Here is a 22,547-nt window from a genome sequence, read left to right as displayed (position 1 = left end):
AGAAACATTGCAATAAAATAAAAAAAAATTAAAAAATGTTATGGACACAAATCCTGATGAGAGAATCAGTGACCTGAATGAGGGAGGTCCAGATGCGACCACAAAGACACACACATATGGTCCAATAATCCATCCATGAATATTTGGATTTCACTTTGAAGTTGTTTATTTGGCAGTGTTTATTGCACCTCATAATTATAAGACTATTAATAAGGTACAGTTTATCACTGTCAAGAGCTATAGGGCTTTAAACTTGACACGTCCCAAAGGTTTCTACATCTTGCTCTGGAGGGAAAACAGTGAAAGATGGCGATGCCATGTAAAGTTTTTTTGGCTGACTTGGCTTGCAGAAGAGGACAAGACTCCTAAAGGAGAATTGATTGCTTTAAGAAAAGTGATTAGACTAGGAAAGCAGAAATAACCCCACAATTAAAAGTTGGTACAATTAAAGCTACATTGTTTTCCGGCTGAAGTGAGTTTGTGCATTTGTCATTAATGTTTTTTTTTCTCTGTCTCTACTTGAGTGCACGAGCCAGTAAAGTTTTGTGGAGCTTGGAAAATATCGATGGGAATTCTTGTGTGCGTATATGGAGACTTCAGTCATCATCCATAAAGATGGATGACACAGACATGACTGGAACTGGCGCTGATGGCGAGTTGACGACATTACGCAGCATCAGCATCAGCAGCTGGCACACATGTGAATGTGTGTGTGTGTGTGTGTCGTCATCACCGCGTGTGTGATGTATATATAAGAAAATGCAGCTGAGCGCAGCGGGAGGAGCAGAGTCCAGGCACTTGTGTGGTGTCAGGCGACCCAAAACACAGGAGAGCGCGTGTGTTCGAGCGCGTGCATCTACTCCAGCATCAGACAAGGAGAGACAGACAGAGAGAGAGAGAGAAAGAGCGAGAGCAGTATTCTGAAGAAGCTGCACTCACTTGAAGTTTGACATCTCCTGCAGCTGCAGTCGGAGTTGAGCTCTGCTGCCATGGAGCTTCGGAAGAGTTCGGGATCTGTACTGATTGGATTTTATCTGTGGGCGATGTTCTGCTGTGAAGGTGAGTCACTGATACAAAAGCCCCGTTGCTTTTTGTTAATTGGAGATGCCAAATTGAACCAAAGACTAAAAGTGCACGGCGCGTTGTTCGTATCCATTGACCAATTTGGCGTCATTAATCCGACTGTTCCTGTCACATATGGTGCAACAGGAACATCTGTATCCAAAATCTACCAGGTGTGCGCAAAGGTTGACCTGAGATTCTGTTACGGTTTCCTCTGAGAATGGGTCAATTGTTTCTTTCATTCGCTCTAAATATGACTTTGACTACTATGCGTATTTCTACTTAATATTCTAGATACTTATCTTGAAAACAACACCTAATATTTTAATGGGCCACTTGGTGTTGGTATTTTGACACGTGTACTTTAAAGTGATGAGTTGTGCATCACATTTGAATACACTGCTGCCTCACTAAATCTGCAGCTCATTTATCAGTGTGTGTTTCTGCGCGCACATCAGCAAGCTTCCATCACCAGATCCTGACCACATCTGTCCCAGAATAAGGAGGGTGATGCTTAAAGTCTATTGGGGCCTTCTTGTTTTTATCCCCTGTCTGTCTGTAATCTACAGCTGAAGGATTGTCCAGAGCGTGTAAATTCAGTGGAGAGTCCTAAAGTAGAGACGTTCCTCAGAGTGGTTTAAATCTCTGTGATATGTCTCAATCCCTGCTTCACACATTGCATTTACAATCACGTGTGTTTTCAACATTCAGATTTTACTTATGCAGTCATGCTCTGCTGATGACACTTTATTATTGATACATTTTGCTTTGAGTGGACAGGACAAAAACAAAGAAAAAGGCAAAGAAGTACTGGAGGCTGCGCTCCCTGCAGACAAACTAAACATCAGAGTAAGAACTTAAAACACCTACATTGCTGCTAAAGGCACAGAGAACAAAACTGTTACAACTACAGTTTTAAATATTAAACAAAAGTGTCTGGAGTGTAGTTTGCACAGACTTCCCTGAGGGAAGTAAAGGTTCTGCTTCTTAAAGAGCACCAGAACGTTCTTTACATATGTGGGAACGATCTGTTGTGCAACACTGGCAGTCAGGATGTAATCTGTTCTCAAATGAAAAGATGATTTAATCCTTTGTTTACATATGTAGCTGATTTTGTGTCGTTCATACACAGTACTGTCGCAGAAAGCCTACACGTCTGGAAAGTAAAGCCAGTGCAAATGTGTTTGAAACAGTTATTCTCTTGAATGGTCTTTACGGGCCAAAAAAAAGTTTGTGTATGCTTAAGTTTATGAGAAAGGGGCCACTTGATTTATAACATCTGTAAACACTGGTTGAGTAATTATTGGTCTCAACCGCTTGTTTAAGGTCTTCTTCAATAAAGAATGATGTCCATTCTGTAAATGATGGCCCCATTTTGAGTCAAATGGATGATAAAGCAGGGAATGCTTGAGGGCAGATGGTGTCATATAATGTGATCTGCTGAAAAATCCACCCCTTATTACCGAGCTCTCCATTTCCCAACCAAATATAAGTGGGTAAGAAAATCAAGATGACAGCCCACAAAACCATGGTGCGGGGGTGATGTCACCTGGTTCTCCCTCTGTTCCAGACACATTTCCCTGCAATTACTTCCTCTGAGCAAAGTGCTCCATGTAGGCTACTCTACATTTGACAGAGGTTTGATAATGAGCCTGATTGAAAAAAACGTTTAATTTATATTATATTGTGAGAGATCGAAGTGTAGATTTCCTTCGACAGTGACAGTCACTGCTCCACCTTTATTGCTCCCAAACAATCTATAAATAATCCTAGTGCCTTGTGTTCACATGTAAAAGCAGTTGATTGAGAATATTCACTAATGGAAACATCTGCACATTCCATGAGTCGTTGAGTTTAAAGGATTGAATATGAACATGAATGAATCACACCTCCACAGTGACTCTGCACTTCTGAATTGTAGTTTACTTTTAAACAGGTCACCTTGAGGACAGTTTGGTCAATTGCAGACTAGTTTTGGCATTTTGGAACTGTTTTTAATTAAGCTATAAAACATGTGTAAAGCTCAAAAAATGACTAATCAATCCTTTATATTCAAAGTAGATAAAATAGCAATTAATTTGTTTGTTTGTTTTTACGTCCCTCGATTCAGTGTTTTTAGTGCACAGTGTAGCTGGTGATCACCGCAGAGTAGCTGTCAGCCAAGTGGTCAGATATTTCTAGTCTTAGTGGAGGTAAAAATTGAGCAGAGACTTTTGAAGCAATCGTGTTTCGATAGCTTTGAGGATTTTCATAATTCAAGGGAACACTTGTTTCCTGCATTCATGTTTGTGCAGTGCTGGTTGAGAGGAAGCTCCACTTGTTTATATAAACTTGTTTGCTGACCCCATCAAAGTGACCTTGTTTGATATTCTTGTGAAAAATGAGCTCCCGATCAGTCATTCTATTCTGTCTCCTTTACTTATTAGATTATATAAAATCGAATGGTCTGTTAGAGATCGCCGTTAACCAGCTGCTAAAATGTGATTTAATTTCAAACTTGGCCAAGTTGCCTGTTCTGTGCACCTGCAACACATTAATATGTAATCTCTTTCTAGTGGCGTAGTCCCTGTGTCCTGTTAACTGATCCTGACTATCTGCTCTCTTGTAGTTTAGAATCACACATGGGCATACTGGTAGTTTTAAGGGAGAAACATTCAAAATAAATAGTATAACAACATATAAAGTGATAATGTAAATAATGTGGGATATGTCACCTGTACATTATGCTCTTGTCAACAATATGTAAAGCAGCAGACTGTGAATGACATTTCAGACAGTGGTTTTTAGCACAATTTAGGTCTTAAATCACGACTTGTATACAAGGTCAGCTATTGACCTTGTATACAATTTTTTTTCTCATAATAAATATTGGCAGAGGATCGTTTTCCTCATTTTCACTGTGTTCTCTTGAGTGGTTACGGTAATAGTGCTCCACTGGGTATTACATGTTTTATTTTATATTATTTATTTTATTAATTAATCATTTATCATGTATTTATTGTTCCTCTTCGTCTAATTCATTTTGATCCAAAAACCAGCCTTTTACGGTCATTAAAGATCAGTCATGTACCTACTGTTCTTAAACTTAATAGTTAATTGATGTTAGCTATTGTCTTCTGGCCCCTGAAAACTCTATTGTTGCACACAATGGGGAAAATTCCAGACTTTGTGAAGGGGTTTGAATTTGATATAGTTTCCCACAGGTGCTCAACCTCATTCTGAATAGGACCCATTGGGATGTGTGATTTTTTTAACATTACAACCCTGTGATCAGCTTACTCTGACTGTTGATTTTGTTTATGTGTTTATTGAGCACAAAGTGTTAAAGCTTGAATCTAAACTATTACATCGGTGTTAACGTGTACTGAACATCTCATGGCAACATTTACACACCGATATAAAATTGATATCTGCATTTTGAAAGACATGGCTGCACATCTAAGGAAACCTGTTATGCAAGATATGGCATCCTGTGTTTTTTGGAATGTGACTCACACGAAAGACTAAAAAGTTGTAATCTCTCAGCCTCTGCTTGATTATTCTTTCTTAATGTTTCTCCAACAATTTCTCTGTAGTAAAATATGTCAGTGCTGGGGGGACTCATCAAAGGAGTTGTGTTGGAAATGAGTACAACATAATGGTTATTAGCACATTTTATTTCGATCAAAACTAGTAGAATAAACAGATCCACATGAAGGAAACCTCTTTTCAAGAATCTCACTGTCTCCTGTGGGATCTGAAAACGTCAAACCCTAAAGAGGTTTTGAGTGAGTGATTTATTTCACCTGCGAGTGTCATTTCTTTGTAAAAAAAAAAATAAACACACTGTGGAGACCAAGTCTGTAAAAATAATTTTGAAGGCAGCGAGTGATTTCAAGGGTGAACAACTCATAAAGTGAATTGCCTGCATGTTTACTGCTGCAGCATCACAGCCAATATGAAGCCCTTTTTTTTTTATTTCTTAACAATACAACTGAGCTTTAATGACTGACGATCAAATAAGACCCCCAGTGGACTCTAAACATGAAATATGAGAGGCCATAATGCAGTGAGAGCTATACAGTATACATGGGAGCCATTTGAAGTTGATCCGTGCCTTTAGGGTATTAGAGCTCTGTCTGTTTTGGTATGATCAGTGTTTCTATTGAGGTTGTGGCTCATGCAGATAATGAGTGAGTGCTGGGTTTATTTATGATAACTGGGGATGAGAAAAAAAAAACGTTTTTCTGTCCAAGAAGCAAGTGAAAATGAAAGTTTAAGCTGTGAACGATATATGGGGGCATGGATTATGCATGTCAGGAAGCTTTGATATTAAGAATATGTGGCTGATTATAGGGGAAAAAAAATTGTATGTGCAACTCGTGACCATCACCTCAACTGCACATGCAAACCTTTGCACCTTGGGGTTGACTTATAGGTAGGGAGGTTGGTTTTGTGCTTTTTTTTGCCTTCAGTTTAGCCTCCCAGGATACATACCATACACTGACCTACTTATTGAAGGTAGTTAGAGCTATGCAGCTTGGAAGAAATACTTCCACTGTTTACGTGGTTAGCGTCAAATCACAAAACACACGTCCATCCCCGCTGTTGTGGAACCACAGGTGCAAGATGGCAGCCTCTGTAAATCAAGGCCCTCGCCCAAAGAGGTTTTTATTTTAAAGTGATCATATACTTATACAAACATACTTATGGATGGATAGCATATTCAATACCTGCCAATAAAACCTATACATAATTACTGGCTGGACTTTTAAGCGGTAGCCAGTGCTGTCGTGACTGTGGAATTATCTGAAACAATAGAGACTCAGACCATCAACACCATTATGTGCTATGTTGCCAAACTTGCCACCTTTCTGAAAGTGTTTATATCGACAGTGGCTCTTTAGCAGCTTTTTTCCTTTTCAGCTTGTTTTGGCTCAGCTCGCCTCACTCCATTGACTCTGAACACTTTTGCTCGCTGATACGCTCACCTACTGTATCATGCAGAGGGACTGTCACACCCAGGTATAGAGGTTGCCCCATGTGGCACTCGCCAACACACAACAATCGGTCTTTGTTTATTTCCGTTCATTAGCTAATTAGGAAGGTACTAACTCCATCATGTTGGCTGCGCTCACGTCTCGTCTGCCACTGGATGATTGCTGGAATATGTTAAGACAACACATCTAATTTGGGAAAGGGTCACCAGGGAGATGAAGGTGGAGACCTTTTCCGTTCTGGATTAGGTGAGACACTGAAGGATGAGGGAGTCTGGAAGTTCTGTGAAAGTTTTGAAAGTGGTAGCCTTGATTTGAGGAAGCTACTCTCTCCACATTTCAGAGGGTGGCTGACACAAAGCTTTTGTTTCAAATGACTCTTATGTCATATGTTTTGTTTTGTGTCTGGTGGTACTTTAAAATGTGCCCTACTGGCTATACTATATGTATATGTATGGCAGAAGACCTGCTATCTTCATGACTTAAAGGAGACATATTATGCAAAATCAATTTTTTTTATAAATTTTATACTTTAATACTTATATTTGGGACTATCTGGGAAAAAGACTCACTCATGTTTTGTGGTCCGCCTCAGTTTAAAGCTGTACTTACCTTTCTTCCATTTTTACACTTTTCTTTTGTAATCTTAAATTGCTCCTAATAAGTGAATGGCACTTTAAAACGTAAGATAAACCCACCAGATTTTGAAACTCAGCATTATTTAATTCTCATATTATTGAGGGAATGACCAATTAAAATATTCAGACCGAATAAAACAATTGGCCAAGCTACCTGTCTGTCTTCTGTCGCGCGACTCACAAGCTGTGACAGAGCAGTGGTGCCAACGTGGCCACTTTGTCGCTAAATCTGCCGACTTTTTGTGGAGTTTGGAGACTCTCACTTGAAAGCACGTATCACTCTGCAGCTACTGTGCTCAACAAGCAGCGTGTGTTGCCGGGATTATCTCCCAAAGCACGGAAATCTCCGCAGCCCCAGCCAACAGTCAGAGCAGAGAGGAGGACCTCACCACTCCGCCTCCAGGCTGAATCGTGCATGCGCATAGCTGCTGCCGTTCCGCCCCTGGAGGGTGGGACTTAAAGGGAGGCGGAGGTTGTTCATGTTCAAATTTTTGTGCTGTGAGACATGCAAGAAAGTTAAGTATAGCTTTAAAGGGACACTGTGTAGTATTTATGGGTTTATATGACCCAAAATCCACTCTTTTATACATATTATGTGCTCCTGCATTGTCTTGTTGTTGTATAATAGTTTTTGTTTCATTTTCGTAGTGTTTCAAAAAGTCATGTAAAATAACATGGTCGCGGGCCGCGGTTGCATAGCCACTGTTAGCAGCGAGACGCCATGTTTCTACCGGAGCCTGTAAGGACAAACGCGAGAGAACAAATCAAGCGTCACTTTACTTGTAGCGGAAGTCCCGCCTCGACTCTCTCCGATTCGTCTGCTACGGCCGTGGTAGCTCGCCCTCTCCCTCGCCTCACGAACCTCATCTGCTGACAAGGAGAAAAACAACGAGGACGACATTTGACCGGCTGGGGATACCGTAGCGCTCAGGGAAGGGAGGGGGTGAGCAGAGGAGCAGTTCTTTGTTGTAAATTTCAGCCTCTCCTCTAGATGGCACTATAAACTACTAACTTCCCCTTTAAGTACGGGAAATAAAACACGCAATGTTGACTCCCGCACTCAGTCCGCAAAGTGTATTCTTGGACAGTGCAGCACAGAGTTCTACACAAACTTCCAGTCTCAGAGGATGTACGTGTCCAGTGGATACATTTTATATATGACTGCAATGTGTCAGCTAGAGTCGGCAAATGATGGCTTTTCCAAATGCTAACTGTTGTTAGCTGCCGGAGCCTCAGTGACACTGACGTCGTTTCCTGTGTCTCATTTGCATTTAAAGAGACAGGCACTCAAAACAGAGCGTTCTGAACAGGGCTGTTTTGGCAGGGTGATTGAACTGCTGTGGTGCTTCATCCTTAAGGTATTTTGACCAAAGCATGTCACAGACATGTTCATTAGGACACCAGGGAACTAGGTTCACTTGTAGAAATAGGGTATACAATGTCTACTTTAAAGGTACTTTTAATCTTCTGAGAGAGAACACGCAGTAATAAAATTCCAGTTAAAGATGGATGCTTCACTGTTCAGTGTAAAATGCTCGATGAGGCCTTATGAATACAGAGGAGAAAAAATAAAACACAGTCAACACAATTAATGTTCACTCAGATAATAATGAACTCATTATATTCAGCATATCGTGACTTGATAGGGATTTCATTAAGCATTTGTCTCCGCATGAACAATGTTGTGAATAACTGCAATGATAGCGTTGATTAAATGAGAGGATTTAATGCTGTATGTGTGGGACAATATATTCATTTGGTTTTATTAAACTACTGCGTTGATTATGTGATTATGTCTTTGCAAATGAAGCAAACAGCTTTTCAAATTAAAACAGAGTTTAAATTTGTCAAACATCAGTTCTTCTCTCATCACCGGTTACTCAGACCTTAAATTCTATAAGCCAGCAATTTATTATTGTTTTCTGTCTTTTTCTCTTCTATTCACGTACACTTCCTAACCACGTTGTGTTATAGCAAAAGCAGTTCGGCTCACGTTGATCATGACATAACTTTGAACACATGTTTAAAAACAACATTTTACACACATATAGAAAGAATGAACACACTTATAGACTGGATACCATGACTTGATCACTGTTGCTTCTCTTTTGTTAGTTCACCCCACCGAGTGGGAGTGAAGAATTGTTTTTAGTGGCTCTGTGTCTGTCTGTTTGTTTGTCTGTCTGTCTGTCTGTCTGTCTGTCTGTCTGTCTGTCTGTCTGTCTGTCTGTCTGTTTGTTTGTTTGTTTGTTTGTTTGTTTGTTTGTGCTTCCACACTTGCACTTGCACATGCTAATATGACCAAAAGAGGCAGAGGCTTTTTGCTGGAATGCTGGTCTGCCATCTCTGATTCCCTTGTTTTCTCTTGTATTCTCTGAGGCTTTGATTTGACTATTAGGGTTTGAAAAGAAGGTGGTGTAATTTTATTTTATTTTATTTTTTTTTTAATCACTACCGCACTTGCCTGTCATTTGTCTGCATTTAATTTAATTTTTTGTCATATGTATTGTTCTTTGTAATATGTATTGAATGTGTCAATTATCCCTGAATAAACTGTGATTTTATGAACATTTCTTACTGTATCCTGCAGCCTTTTGAACCCTGACTGTTATTTTGTAATTTTTCTAAAAGGATGCTGTCTTCTTTGATACATTTCACTGATTGTATATTCTATTTTGTAATTTTATCAAAGTGCCTTCCCTTCCCCTCCTTTCATCTGCTCAATTCCTTTATCATATTCACTGAGTCTTTTCCCCTCAGGTTGTCATGGTGGTGTGTATCAGAGGAAGCTGTACCACGACCTCATGGTCAACTACAGTCGGCTGGAGAGACCAGTCCAGAATGACTCGGCACCCATTGTGGTAGAGCTCGGCTTCACACTGCTACAAATTATAGATGTGGTGAGTTTCTGTGCATGTGTGTGTTTCTGTGGGGGGAAAAAAGCAGGTGTGTGTAAGTGTGTACTTCTTTGTTTGGGCCCCACAATTTTAAAGGGCTTTTTCAGGGTTTTTTGGGGTAAGGGGATAGGGAATGCATTATAAGCTACGTCATTATACTTTTCAGCTTACTGTATTCAATTCACTACCGTTGGTGTTGCCATTGATTTACAAATCCATGGTTTAAACCCGAAGTTAACATGATGTCAGTATTCATTAAATCTGCTATGGCACGTCATTAGCGTATTCCCATCATGCCTTTCGCATTGGTTTATTTCTTTGCAAAGAGAGAGTTAACAGGAGACAACAGCTCAGAAGCAAGTCCAAGATGGCTCTGAGGAGCATGAGAAAGTTTGTATAGTTTATAGTTGGCGTGTGTGGTGCTCTAAGTGTTACCTGTGCAGCTGGTGACCTTGGTTCCCAGGATGTGAATCAGGTTTGTGTTGGTATAATTCAGCCTGCTAGGTGTTTGGTTAAAGGTGTAAATGTGTTAGGGTGAGAAGTTCTAGTGTGTTTAAGTTTAAATGTTGCCATATGCGCTGTTTGAGCAGCTCCATAGGAATGAACGGAAGCCAAAGCGGCATTGCTCTATCCAGATTTTATAATACATCCATGCTGCAAGCCGGTCAAGGCCACGCCAAGGCTGAATTTCAGGAAAGATAATTCAGATAAGGCCAATATAGAAGCATCCAAAAAGCAGTTAGAGGATCTTTAAGTCTAAGGAGCATTAAGAATTTACAAAGTATGCAAATAGAAATACAAATGTACCTGTAGTGATGCAAAATAATGCAAAGACATGTCTGCTAACGTGGCCTGAGAAACAGGAATATCTGACAGCTGTCTCCACAGTCAGCAAATTAGGGCAAAGCAACGTGTTCTAGTGTCTAATGTGTGTCAATGATGCTCAGAGAAAACATTTTGATTTTGATTTTTTACTTTGATTTGCAGTTTGTCTTGAATCTAACTGTAGCTTTATATTAGATAAAACAGCACTGTCAACATTTCCTTTAAGGCCTAACAAGAAAGGACTTTTCTCAAATTGTCAAATAATTCTTTTAAACGCTTTCTTCTTTTATTTGTTTTAGGGGAAAAAAAATAGCTTTGTGCATTCAGCTCACTGTGGCCAAAATCCTCCCTCTTCAATCTCTTTCATGTCAGACTATCCACTCTCGGATCAACACTTCTGTGGCTTGGGTAGATTTCCTGTCACATTCGATTATATTTTAATGTTTTGTTTCCTCTGCGGTCGCACAGCATTATTTCCCCAATCTACCTTCACTCAAAGCCACAAATAACTTCTTGCCTGTTAACCTCAACACAGAGAGCACTCATCCAAAAAAAGTGAGTTGACACCCACCAATCAGATTTCGGAACCAGTCCTGTCTCAAGACGTGCCTGTCTTTTTAGGATAACCACATGGTGGTAAGAGCTGCACACTATGGACTCTACCATATTGTATTATTAAAATGGTCAGGTCCCCAACCTGAAGCTTGCAAATGACCCCAAGGAGAACGTGCTGGTGTTTGAAAAAGATTTGCCAAGACGATCGACTGTCGTTTTTTGTTGGTTTTGAAACAGTATAATGTTAATGTTTTAAATTTAAAATGTGCGGCAGCATGTATGATGACCCAAAGACAAATATGCAATTGTTGAATATGTAAGTCTTCTATTATGACATAATTTAAGATGAGCTTATAAAATATAAGGCAGTGTAACAAACAAATTATATATATGTATATATATATATATATATATATACATATATATATATATATATATATATATATATATATATATATATGTTTATACATATACATATAACAGAATAAACTAAAATCAACCACTAACAACAATACAATGTTATTTAAAGGTGCCATATGTAAGAATGTGGCCAAAAATGTTTTCTACATTCAAATTCTTTTAGGTTTCGTTTTCTGACATAACTGGCAACCCGTGGTTGCTCAGAGTCTCTACTGACTGCAATGATTAGTAGACAGCCGTAGGTGGCGCCACATGCCAAAACATGATTCAAAACATAAACATGATTTGCAGTCTGCAAAAGGTTTTTTTTAATGCAAATATTTTGTCTGTACTGTTGTTGTTGGTGAGTTCAGTTTGTTATATGAACATTATTCCTGAGTCTCTGTGACATATTAGGAGGATTTTATGGCCAGTTGCTTTAGATTTATTACATAATGCACCTTTAATGCATAAAAACATTGCAATTTATTTATATAAATAAAAATGATTACACTCACATCAGTTCATTTCGGTGCAGGTCTTTTACTTGGTCATTTACTTGTTTGCTTTCTAGCACAGGGTTAATTGAGGAGGATTGATACTATTCTCACATCTGAACATTAAAATACAACAGTCAGTAGCTAAGTTTAATAAATAGACTAAAAATTGAAAAAAAAATGGCGAGCCAGATGTTGTCTGAACTGAACCCAAAACACCCACTTGATCCAAAGAAATTCATAACTGTGTGTGAGCAGTGCAAATCAAAGCACAGACAAAGATTATGGTAAACAAACAAAAATGCAGTAGCTGCACTGATTTTGTGTAATTGCTTCTAAATTGCTTCGCTGTCTTCAGGAAATAGATTAACTACGCACTTCAAAATCAGCTCGTAAAGAATCATGATAAACAAAATAATCTCATGGCCTGAAGCGTTGCCCCCAAACAAATGCTGTTTTGCAAAAGATAGCTGGCAGTACTCTGCTTGTGTTCACATTCGATTTTCTCAAATTTGAGGGAGAAAGTACTGTATATGAAAATAAGCAATTCTTACTGAGCTCTTGTTAAACCTATACTTACCTTTCTTGGGTGTCTCACAGCACTTAGTAAAAGTTTGAACATGAACACCTCCGCCTCCCTCAAAGTGGGGTGGAACGGCAGCAGCTATGGGCATGCGCGATTCATTAGCAGCCTGGACACAGAGGGCCTGATTTACTAAGATTCCAAATAGCGAGAGCTAAATTGCTTGCGCGAGCAGAAAGACTGCGCCCGCTACTGGATTACGTTTTGCGGGTGAACTACTAAGATTGCGGCCGCAATTGACTACAGGCGCAGAAGTGGTTCAGACCGCCCTATTTAAATGAGGATTTTGCGCGAGTCAAGAGTTGTCAACATGGAGAAAGAGCAGACTCAACGGAAGCGCTGAATTAAATTTGAAGCCACTGAACAGAAAGTGACGTTCTGCGATGAGCAGATAACTGGGATCGAGGGATATATGACATATTGTTCCCCGGGTCCATAGGACCTTTTTATATTATCATTATTATTATTATTATTATAATCCTGCGTCGGTATTTTGGACAGCTCCATCATTACCTGACGTAAAAAAAGAAGGTGCTGCGCTCTCCTCCTGACTCACCTGCAGCTCACTGACAGCTGCCAGGGAGCGAGTTCTGCTGTTTCTATGGATCTAATGGATGAGTGACTTTCTTGTCAATAAGTAAATAAATAAATAAAGCGGATCATCAGAACGGCTTTTTAGTCCCAGTCCGTCCCTGGTTTCATCTGTGTTAATTCAGTCAGGCTGAGTTTCCATTACGCGTGCCAACAGTCTATGATCTGACGTCAGAGGCGACGGGACAATCGATATAGATGATATATATATAGCTGATTCAGATAGTTACATTAAATAGTGATTGTTGTGATTATTTATTGCATTTAAATGTGCCTGGAACTGGAAGGGTTAGGGTTAGGGTAACCTGCCTGTGAGGTTTTGGTGACGTGTGCGCACTGTGCCGCCTGCGCTTCGCCGTGTAGATCAGGTTAGAGCTGGACCCGTTAAGGTAAAGCGGGGTTCCCCGTTCCTCCGGTCTTAACCGGGGAACATAGGTACGACTCCTCCTTGAACCACAAACTGCAGACCAAGGTAAGCCCATACCAGTACAAACATACATTTCTCCTCTGGATATCTATGTTTAATTTATTCAGCTATACCAAATAAGAAATGAATGTGCGTCATCTGTGAACGCGTAGTTGAACATGCTCTGGAAACGCGTAATTTTCTGATTTACAAATATATATAACTATAAATAACCGCAGCGCCAGTTAAGACCTGCCTTTCAAACGTGCTAAATATAGACGCAAAAATAAACACCGCAATCAGTTTCAGGTTTGATAAATCACTTTGCGCGTGCTAAAATAACATATTTACATTTTCTCCTCCCATCACACGCAAAATAGCATGTAAACGCCCCATATTGCATATGCATTAAGGCAAGAACGCTAAATGGGTTGCGGGTGCTATTTTGCCCGTCTGAGGGACGCACTCCTCGTTGCGCCCTGTTAGTACATCAGCATCAACGCTAATCTGCGTGTGCAATCCAGTTTGCACACGTTTTTGCACGCGCAAAGCTTTAGTAAATCAGGCCCAGAGTGCGAAGGTTCTCTGCTCTGTTGACTGTAGGCTGGGACTGCAGAGGTTACTGTGCTGTGGGAGAAGATCCCGGCAACACACGCTGCTTGTTGAGCACAGTAACTGCAGAGTGATAAGTGCTTTCACGTGAGAGTCTCCAAACACCGCAAAAAGTCGGCAGATTTAGCGGCAAAGTCGCCATGTTGGCAACACTGCTCTGTCAGAGATGCGCACGACTCGCAAACTGTGACAGCGACCGGTGAGGCGTGCGACAGGAGACAGACAGGCAGCTCGGCCAATTATTTTATTCGGTCCGAATTTTTTAATTGGTCATACTTTTATCATAATAATATGAGAATTAAGTAATGATGAGTTTCAAAACCTGGTGGGCTTATCTTACGTTATAGAGTGTCATATGCTTATTAGGAGCAATTTAAGATTACGAAAGAAAAGTGTAAAAGTGCAAGAAAGGTAAGTATAGCTTTAAAACAGTCATCTGCATCCTTCCAACACACACTGCTAGGAAAAAACAGCAACTCACGCTTCACACCAATAGTCCTGTGTTTTCTTTTATAAGCCAAGCTTGGGAAAAACTGTATTCTCATTTATAATTTGCGATTCAAGTCCTCTTTACTGTTTGTTGATTTCACATGTGTTAAACACTGATCCAAAGATGTACATTGAGAGAAAAATATGGAGGAAGTTATTCTGTTGCTTCGCACTGGTGATAAAAATCTGTGTAACAATATGAAAACACATTTTTTTACGATGATGTTGCACTGAAAAACATTTAAAGAGTGTTCACTGAATGACTAAATACAAATGTCCACCAATTCCTTGCCAGTTGATTTCAACCCAATCAGGGCAGATTGGTGAGGTGATTGAAGTGTTTATAGTGGGTGTGCCACGCCTGCACCGAAAAAAATAACACCACAAAAGAGAGGTCAGGCACAAAATGTATTGATTGAGTGCTAGATTGTACATTGAAGAGACTGAAAATGCTGCTTTGTGAAGCACACAATAGGAGGCTGCTCTGTTTCAGCAGCAGAGAAAGGATGTTACTCAAAAGCTGGACAGATCAGAAAGGACAGGCTGAGATAAGATTGGAGTGTGTGGGGAGACAGGGAGGAGGAAAGAAGGCAGGATGAAAGACGGAGGGAAAGAGAGAGAGACTGAGTGTTTGTGTGCAAATCAATGTTTCACAACGACGAGAAGTAAGAGCAGAGAGTTCGCTTTGCTCGTCAGTGATGACAGGAGTTTCAGCACCTTCAGTAACTGCTCATAAATCTTTGTGATAATGACACAGAATGTTTGTGGAATTTTATGAACTTTGTACTATTTTCACTGAAAAATGTGCGTGTACAAGGTATTACAGGTCATGCAAATGTAATTCTTTATGGGTGTGCAGTCTTTTTCATCTGTATCACTGTTTTTTGCAAGCTGTTCCATATTTGTTTCTATCATGCACTGACAGGTGGTGTAACAACTGTCTTGTCCACTGATAAGCTAATTAAAGCACAGTCCTCGGTGACTGTCTCACAACATGAGAACAAGAAAGACATGTCTATATGAGTGAAATAAGAAGCACGAAACAAGTGTGAAAAGTGTGAAACTACACCGTAGAGCAGATCTGGAGAAGTGAGGAATAGAAATAAATCGAGTGAGAAAATTGATTTCAAGATTGATTACAGCAAATTCACATTAAAAGAAAAGTTTTCAAAGACTTGCAGTGTTATCCCAGCATCAGTGCCGGGTAGAAGATAATGTGATAAGTCAGTATAGTTGGAACAAAAATGACTTTATCACGAAAGCGCACAGAGAGTAGAAGATGCTGCTTTGACTCACTATTACTGTCAAGCAGTTCGCACATTATTTTCAGTGGTAAGAGGGAGCTGTCGCTGGCATGTCAGACTCAAACATACCAGTAAGTAACAAGGAGCAAAACCTTTTGCTGCTGAGATTCTGTGGAAAATTATTAAAAAAAAATTCAAACCTATCTCCTTTTTTGTGTCTCCACTACCTTGTACCTCTATGTCTGTGTCTGACATCAGTCTTGACCTAACTCAGGCTCTGTCTGCTCTACTTCTTTCAGACCGATGACCATGAGTGTTGAAATATTACAAAATGCAACTAAAGCCAATACATATTTCTGTTTTGATGACACCTATAGAAATAGTATACTGTAAACTCATGTCTTTGCTGAAGAGCCCAATCCTTTCTGTGTCGGCTTCCTGCAGAAACTCCTGTTAAGCAATGTTGCTTTTTGCTACTGTTTTAAACATCAGCCTTGATCTGTCTGGTGCTCACCAAAGATGTACATGTAAAACAAGAGCATGTGGCAATCACTGTTGCCTCACAGCAAGAAGGTTGCTGATTTGCATCCTGGGTCCAGACCTGGAGTTTTGAAGGTTCTCCTGTGTGTGTGTGTGTGTGTGTGTGTGTGTGTGTGTGTGTGTGTGGGTGTTCTCGAGGTTCTCCAGTTTCCTCCCATGTGTCCAAAAATATGCAGAGTTTATTTGGACACTATATATTGCCTCTAAATGTGAGTGTGTGAGTGAGTGGTGGTTCATCTGTACATGTTGGCCCTGGGATTGGTCCAAACTAGAAATGCTTTGCACTGCTGACTGATATCACCTTCACTTTAGCCAGGTTACTCAAGTCTCTGTCTTTCTTACATTTGCAAAATGAAAGAGTTTCAGCTTGCATTCACACCAGCTTCATTTAGTGCAATTGAAATAAACCACTCACTTTGTTTTGGGCAGTGTGAATGTGCTTGAAATTGAACTCTGGAATGGTTCATCACTGGTGTGAACTCTAGCTGCACCTTTCACTGGAAGCGCAGTATTTATGACAACAGCCTGAGTGTTCTCATCTACATACAACAGTGAGGAGAAGGGAGAACCTGGAGAAGAGCTGCTGACAGGAAATGAGAATGGTGCGTCCATCCTCCGTGTCTGGCAGCTCCCAACTCTTCCTCCTCTGAAGGAAAACTAGCACATTTAGCCGATCCATCATCACTCCAAAATGTAAAGTACAGACCAACAAAGCGGACTACCAAGTGTGAATGCACCTTAGATTAGTAGTTGGTGTGCTTTTCATTTCTTCTTGTCTTTCAACCAAATTGTGTTCAGTAATTGTAATAACTAGTCATTTTAATAAGTCGAGTTTGTTTTTTTATGGATTTTTAGCTGGTGCACAGATGACTTATAGTCTGATGTATCATGTTAATTATTTTTGCTCTAACTGGTAAACACACATTTCAAGAATCTCAACAAAAGAGAAAAGGGCCAGATCGTCACATTACCATTCAGTGAGCACATCAGCTCTGTCAAAGGTTGACTTCTTTGCCGATCTGCCTCATAATCTCACCTTATGTTTACAAAAGAAGCAGTTTTTTTTTTCTTTTCTTGCAATGCATGGAGGCCTGCAGAATATTTTCATTCACTATCTCTCTAAAGCTATACTGCCTGCTCATTGTTTGTCTCTCTCCCTCTGTTCCATTTCAGGATGAAAAGAACCAAGTGTTGATCACAAACGCCTGGCTGCAGCTGGTATGTCTTCTCTCCAAGCAACCTGTAGCAACTCATAATGTAAAAATGGCTCATAGTCTAATAACAGCACATAATGTAATAGATTGCAAAGTTCATAATGTAATAATCGGCTCATAATATAATCAAATCATGAGTGCATAACGTAATAAAGTATTTGCACGGGATATAATAATGTAACAATTTATTACATTATGAGCCCAACTATAGGACAGCTCATAGCTCATGTAATAACAGGTCATAATGTAACAATGTTATAGTGACAAAAGCGTTGCATTATTACCATTTTTTACAGCTGGAAGACACACTGACAACATAAAGTAAGACGTGTGATGGGTTCAAGGACAACTGGAAACTTAGAAGTTAGACAGAAACTTAGACAACTGGAATTTGAATTTTCACAATGGTTCATTTTGGTTTTAACAAGTCAATGGAGTTTTTTTTTTCCAAGTTTTGGGTTGTTTTGAACACGTCATGGACTGAAAACAATATTTAAAAAAAATGAAAATACTACGCTTTGATGCCCCCTCATGCCCCCACTTGACACTGGGACTGCGGAGCTAAATATGAAACATGGTGGGCCTAGTTAAGCAAGTTACAGTAAAATCTTCATGTCCTTGAATTAAAAAAAATAATTAAAAAAAATAAATTAAAAAAAACATCCCCCCGTCTTTTTTTTTTTTTTTTTGACAAATCGCACCCTACCTGAAACTTAGGTTAGCCAGTGTCAGAATAGTTTCAGGGCTGGCACTTGTTATCTCTCCCTGTGATGAAAGTAGTGACAGTTGGTTGTGTTAAAATATCTTATAGTTTAAAGAGTAACTAAACCCCTGGTCTGAGGCTAACTTTTAAAACTATATACTATGCTACTATTTAAAAATAATATAAATAAATTAAAGTCATTCAAATACTTTACACAAAACTACCAAGAGTTGGACCACTGAATCACTATATTAGTGATTCTAGATAACCATATACACTAGTTTTAACCTGAAAAAAAAATGGTTTAGGGGTTAAGTTACTCTTTAATAATCACCTGATATAAGATGTTTCATATTGAGAGTGTAGTTTCTGAACCTTTCTTTAAGTCTTTCTATTTTTCATTTACTTAACAAATACATAGTTTAAAACAATGGGAAAGATAGACTTGCATTACATGAAACAACACATTGTCTAATAGGGTTAGAGGCTGAGATACCAAACATAAGAACTGTTGGTAGTTATATGAAAACACTGTCAGCAGTAAGCTTTTTAACAGTGTCTCTGTAACAAAACACATTCAAAAGGTCTTAAATGTACTCTTAATGACTACTTAATGTCTTTACTTCACTGTCCTGAAAGACTGAGGCTAAAGTGTGTCAGAAAATGTGATTTGGTGGATAACAGTCCTTACATTTATTGTCTATGAAGGTTCTCAGTCAGCCAAGTCAAGGTCAAGTTAAATCAACCAAGTTTTTTTGCCTACCACTAACTCCTAAAGACATAAGTATTATGAAGAGAATATTTGATTATTTTCTTGACTGTGACTGACTCACAGACATACTTAGTATCTATGTTTAATGTTACAAGAGAAACGCTTGTGGAGCAAAGACACTCAAGTTGTTGTACTTGTCATGGACAGGTGGTTATGATACACTATATGCTTCAGCTACAACCTGAGGTCATACAAAAATGCAGTTAGTCATACATGCATCTACAGTTTACAGAAATCGAGACTAAATACTAGGTTTATTCCACTTAGCTTTTGTGTTTTGACTATTGAGTGTTGCACTTACTGTAGTAGTCCATTAAAGTACTTCAGCTTTGCTTGTCCTTGGGCACCAATGGAAAAAAGCAGTTTCTCAGTCTGTTAATACACCTGTAGCGCTTACCAAGAGGACGAGTTGAGGGACACGTGATTTGCAGGGTGGGTGGAGCCTCTGTTGATGGTAATGACTCTAGAGAGGCAGCAGGCGATAGAGATATATTCCAGGGAGGCCAGAACTAGACAAGCAAAAGTAACCAATTGGAGCTAAGAGCCACTGCACAGCCATGACCCACCATATTATAGAGGGTTTTTACGGCGCCTCATCACCGCGTCAGGTTGAATAAAGACGTTATTGGCGATATTAGGATACGCAATAGACGGGAGAATTTCCGGGTCATCATTGATCCAAGAAGAGGGAGCCAACTTGTATGGATCTGCACCACCAATGTACCGTAGCTTTTCAAAATACCGTACCCTATCCTGTGGACCAAGTCCTTCCCTGTATGCCTTTGCATCTATAATGCATTTTGAGGAGTTTTTCTGTGGTTTCGGACATTTATCCATCGCAGTGTTTACCTCCAAGTACCTCCAATATGGCCACGCATCCGGGTTACTGCCCCAAACATAGGTGAAAACCCTATATATTCTCACTCTGAGCTGTGCTTTTGGGAGATAAGACTATAGCGAACTGATCTCAACCAGCTGTCGCGCATTTCTCCCATTAAAGACATTGCACATAATTTAATGTTGCAAAAATGTGCCTTCGAAAAACACAGTAATGGCAGGAAGACATTATAGGCTACTCAGGTAGCAACAACAGCCCCATTATCACAGCAGGTCCAGTCATAATAGCCAGATGAAGAGGTCTGGGTTACACTTAGTCAGGTTGACTTGGCTGCTGCTGACTGGCTTACAACTCATGAATGAATGAATTGTTGAATGAAATATTCAGGAAGCCACCGCTTCAATGCTGGCATTCACTTTTGCGTAATAGCTTAAGGGGGCTTTGCAGATTCAGCAGATTTTCAAGGAGGCATGAGAATTACATTATCTAGCTCACAGATGGTGAGTCACAGGAGCAAGTTCACTTCCTCTGCATCAAGGAGGATTTTAGGATTCATTACAGGTTCATCCCTCAGTGAATGGATAGCATTTGGGTGGGTTTTCACCTGTGAGAATTTTAATGAGCTCAAGTTTTTTACGAATTTGTGTTACCCCAGTATCCTCAATGGCAATAGCGCTATTTTTTATTATATATTACAGACATTAAAATATCTAAAATTACAAATTGTTTACATTTTGGCAATGCAACACAAATATACAAGCTAATAACGTGTATATTGTACTGTAAATGCACGTATCAGCTTTAGTCTTGCAATTAGAGACTGATATTCACATGCTTTCAATAGCAACCTTGTTGTCTTCATTTAGTGACGGTTTCTTAAATTTCTGTTAAGTAACTACAAACCTATTCTGAGGCAGCAGTAACCTCATGCTGCCCACTGTCGTTCTCATCTGTTCTTGACAGACTACAAACATACTGAGCTGTGGTTTGATCTGCTGGCACTCGGTTGTGTCTTCCCAGCCAACAAACATGAAAAGAAAACTCTCTGTAGCACCAAACAGCAAAAGGCCCACAGATGACAAGAGTGCTAGTGATTAAGTCATGTGATGCATGAGTGAGTGGACACATACACATGTCAGCAGGCTCACTTTAGGTGGATTTCTTTGAAGAGATGAATTTGACTCTAAAAATCACTGAACTATACGTGCACACAGTACATTGTTTACATAGTATAAACTGCCAGGAGCTCATTCATGTGAACACAAACATGCACATTCGACACATATGCTCTGCCCACTTGTGTGCACATGCATACTCACATTGTACTGTCGCCACATTAGTAATGGGAGTGTGTTCCATGGGGAATGTGCCCTATGGCTAGAAAATCCAAGTGCCTCCCATGTATATGTACTGTATGTAACTTGTATACATATAATTTAGACATACACCCATAAAAGGAAATGCACTTATAAATGTACTCACATGCCTTATCACTCACTACTATAAATGACATAATCTCACAATACACTATAAAATAAGGTTCAGTTTGCCCCTTAATGTATGTATTAAGGCAGGGGTGTCAAACGTACAGCCCACGGGCCAGAACCGGCCAGCCGGTGGGTTTAATCCAGCACTCGGGATGGATTTGTGAAAATGTCACATTATGAATTAAATCTAATCATGATGCAAAATACTATAATTTACAGTTTCAGGTACCCGTGGCTAAATGTTTTGTGCCGTTGTAAATGGTTAACTTATATAAATAATTAATGTAAAACAAAGGGAAACATTTGGAGTGCTTGTTGTTAATAGGTGATGCTATTATTTGACTGTTCTTGTCCATTTCTCCAATTGTGCTGTATGTGGCAACTGATCTAAAATGAGTTTGACACCTAGGTATTAATGCTCAAGTACGAGTGGATTATAAAGTTTAATTTTTAGAGCTGGAGAGAAAGTATAATATCTAACAGTTGTTGGGAAACTATAGTCTCTTTTAAGATACACTTTTAATTAATTGCATTAAGTTTGGTTCATTATTAGTGTGTATATGTGTGTCATATTACAAACAAAATTCAAGCTTGATCCCAAGTTTCGGTACCTACGGAGTTAATCACTTAATCAAAATCTGATAATGCCGTGGTTGCGGCGTGCAGGAAGAGACAATGCTGTTACACCCACATACTGGGGTTCACCTGTATCTGTGTTGTTAATGACACGTAAGTGTGACTCATAAAGGGGTTAAAAATGCCACAGAGGTCAAAGGTGTAGCTGTATTTGAACAAAATTAATACTAATATAGCGCGCAATGGAATATGTGTAAAATAGATATCACCACTAAGGCTGGGAACATGATGAATGAAGCAGGTGGCATGGTATCAATGTCAGAGCAGAGTTGCTCAGGATTTGAATGTAAGAAGTCAGCAAAGTGTTCTATTCTTGGCTGCACAGTACAGCACAGAGTTCCACACAAACTTCCAGCCTCAGAGGATTTATGTGTCCAGTGGATACAGTGGGCTTTTCCCCCTGGGTCACCACTCTTTCTATGGGCTAGTCTTTTGCCCCTCACAAAGTGATCCAACGCCTGGCGTGACACAGGATATGACGTTATTTTTGGCACTCACCCAGCAGACTACAGCGACTATAAACCTAGCTTCAGTGACGCTGACCTAATTTCCTGTGACTCATTTGCCTTTAAAGAGACAGGCA

The 22,547-nt window shown here is 39.6% G+C and overlaps 1 protein-coding gene across 1 annotated transcript in view; it reads left to right on the top strand.

Moving 5' to 3' along the window:
• Positions 1–989: 989 nt before the first annotated feature.
• Positions 990–22,547, top strand: part of LOC310943874 (neuronal acetylcholine receptor subunit alpha-7-like) — a gene marked incomplete at both ends in the record, with an annotated part of 36,023 nt that continues 14,465 nt past the window's right edge. The window contains 3 exons of the mRNA XM_083909552.1: positions 990–1,059; positions 9,437–9,576; positions 17,488–17,532. Coding sequence (XP_083765678.1) covers positions 990–1,059; positions 9,437–9,576; positions 17,488–17,532 — 255 coding nt within the window. The remainder of the gene's footprint in view (positions 1,060–9,436; positions 9,577–17,487; positions 17,533–22,547) is intronic.

The sequence above is a fragment of the Microchirus variegatus genome (genome assembly GCF_963457635.1).
Source record: "Microchirus variegatus genome assembly, chromosome: 23".
Lineage (NCBI taxonomy): Eukaryota > Metazoa > Chordata > Actinopteri > Pleuronectiformes > Soleidae > Microchirus > Microchirus variegatus.
This window is presented reverse-complemented; position numbering and strand designations above follow the sequence as displayed.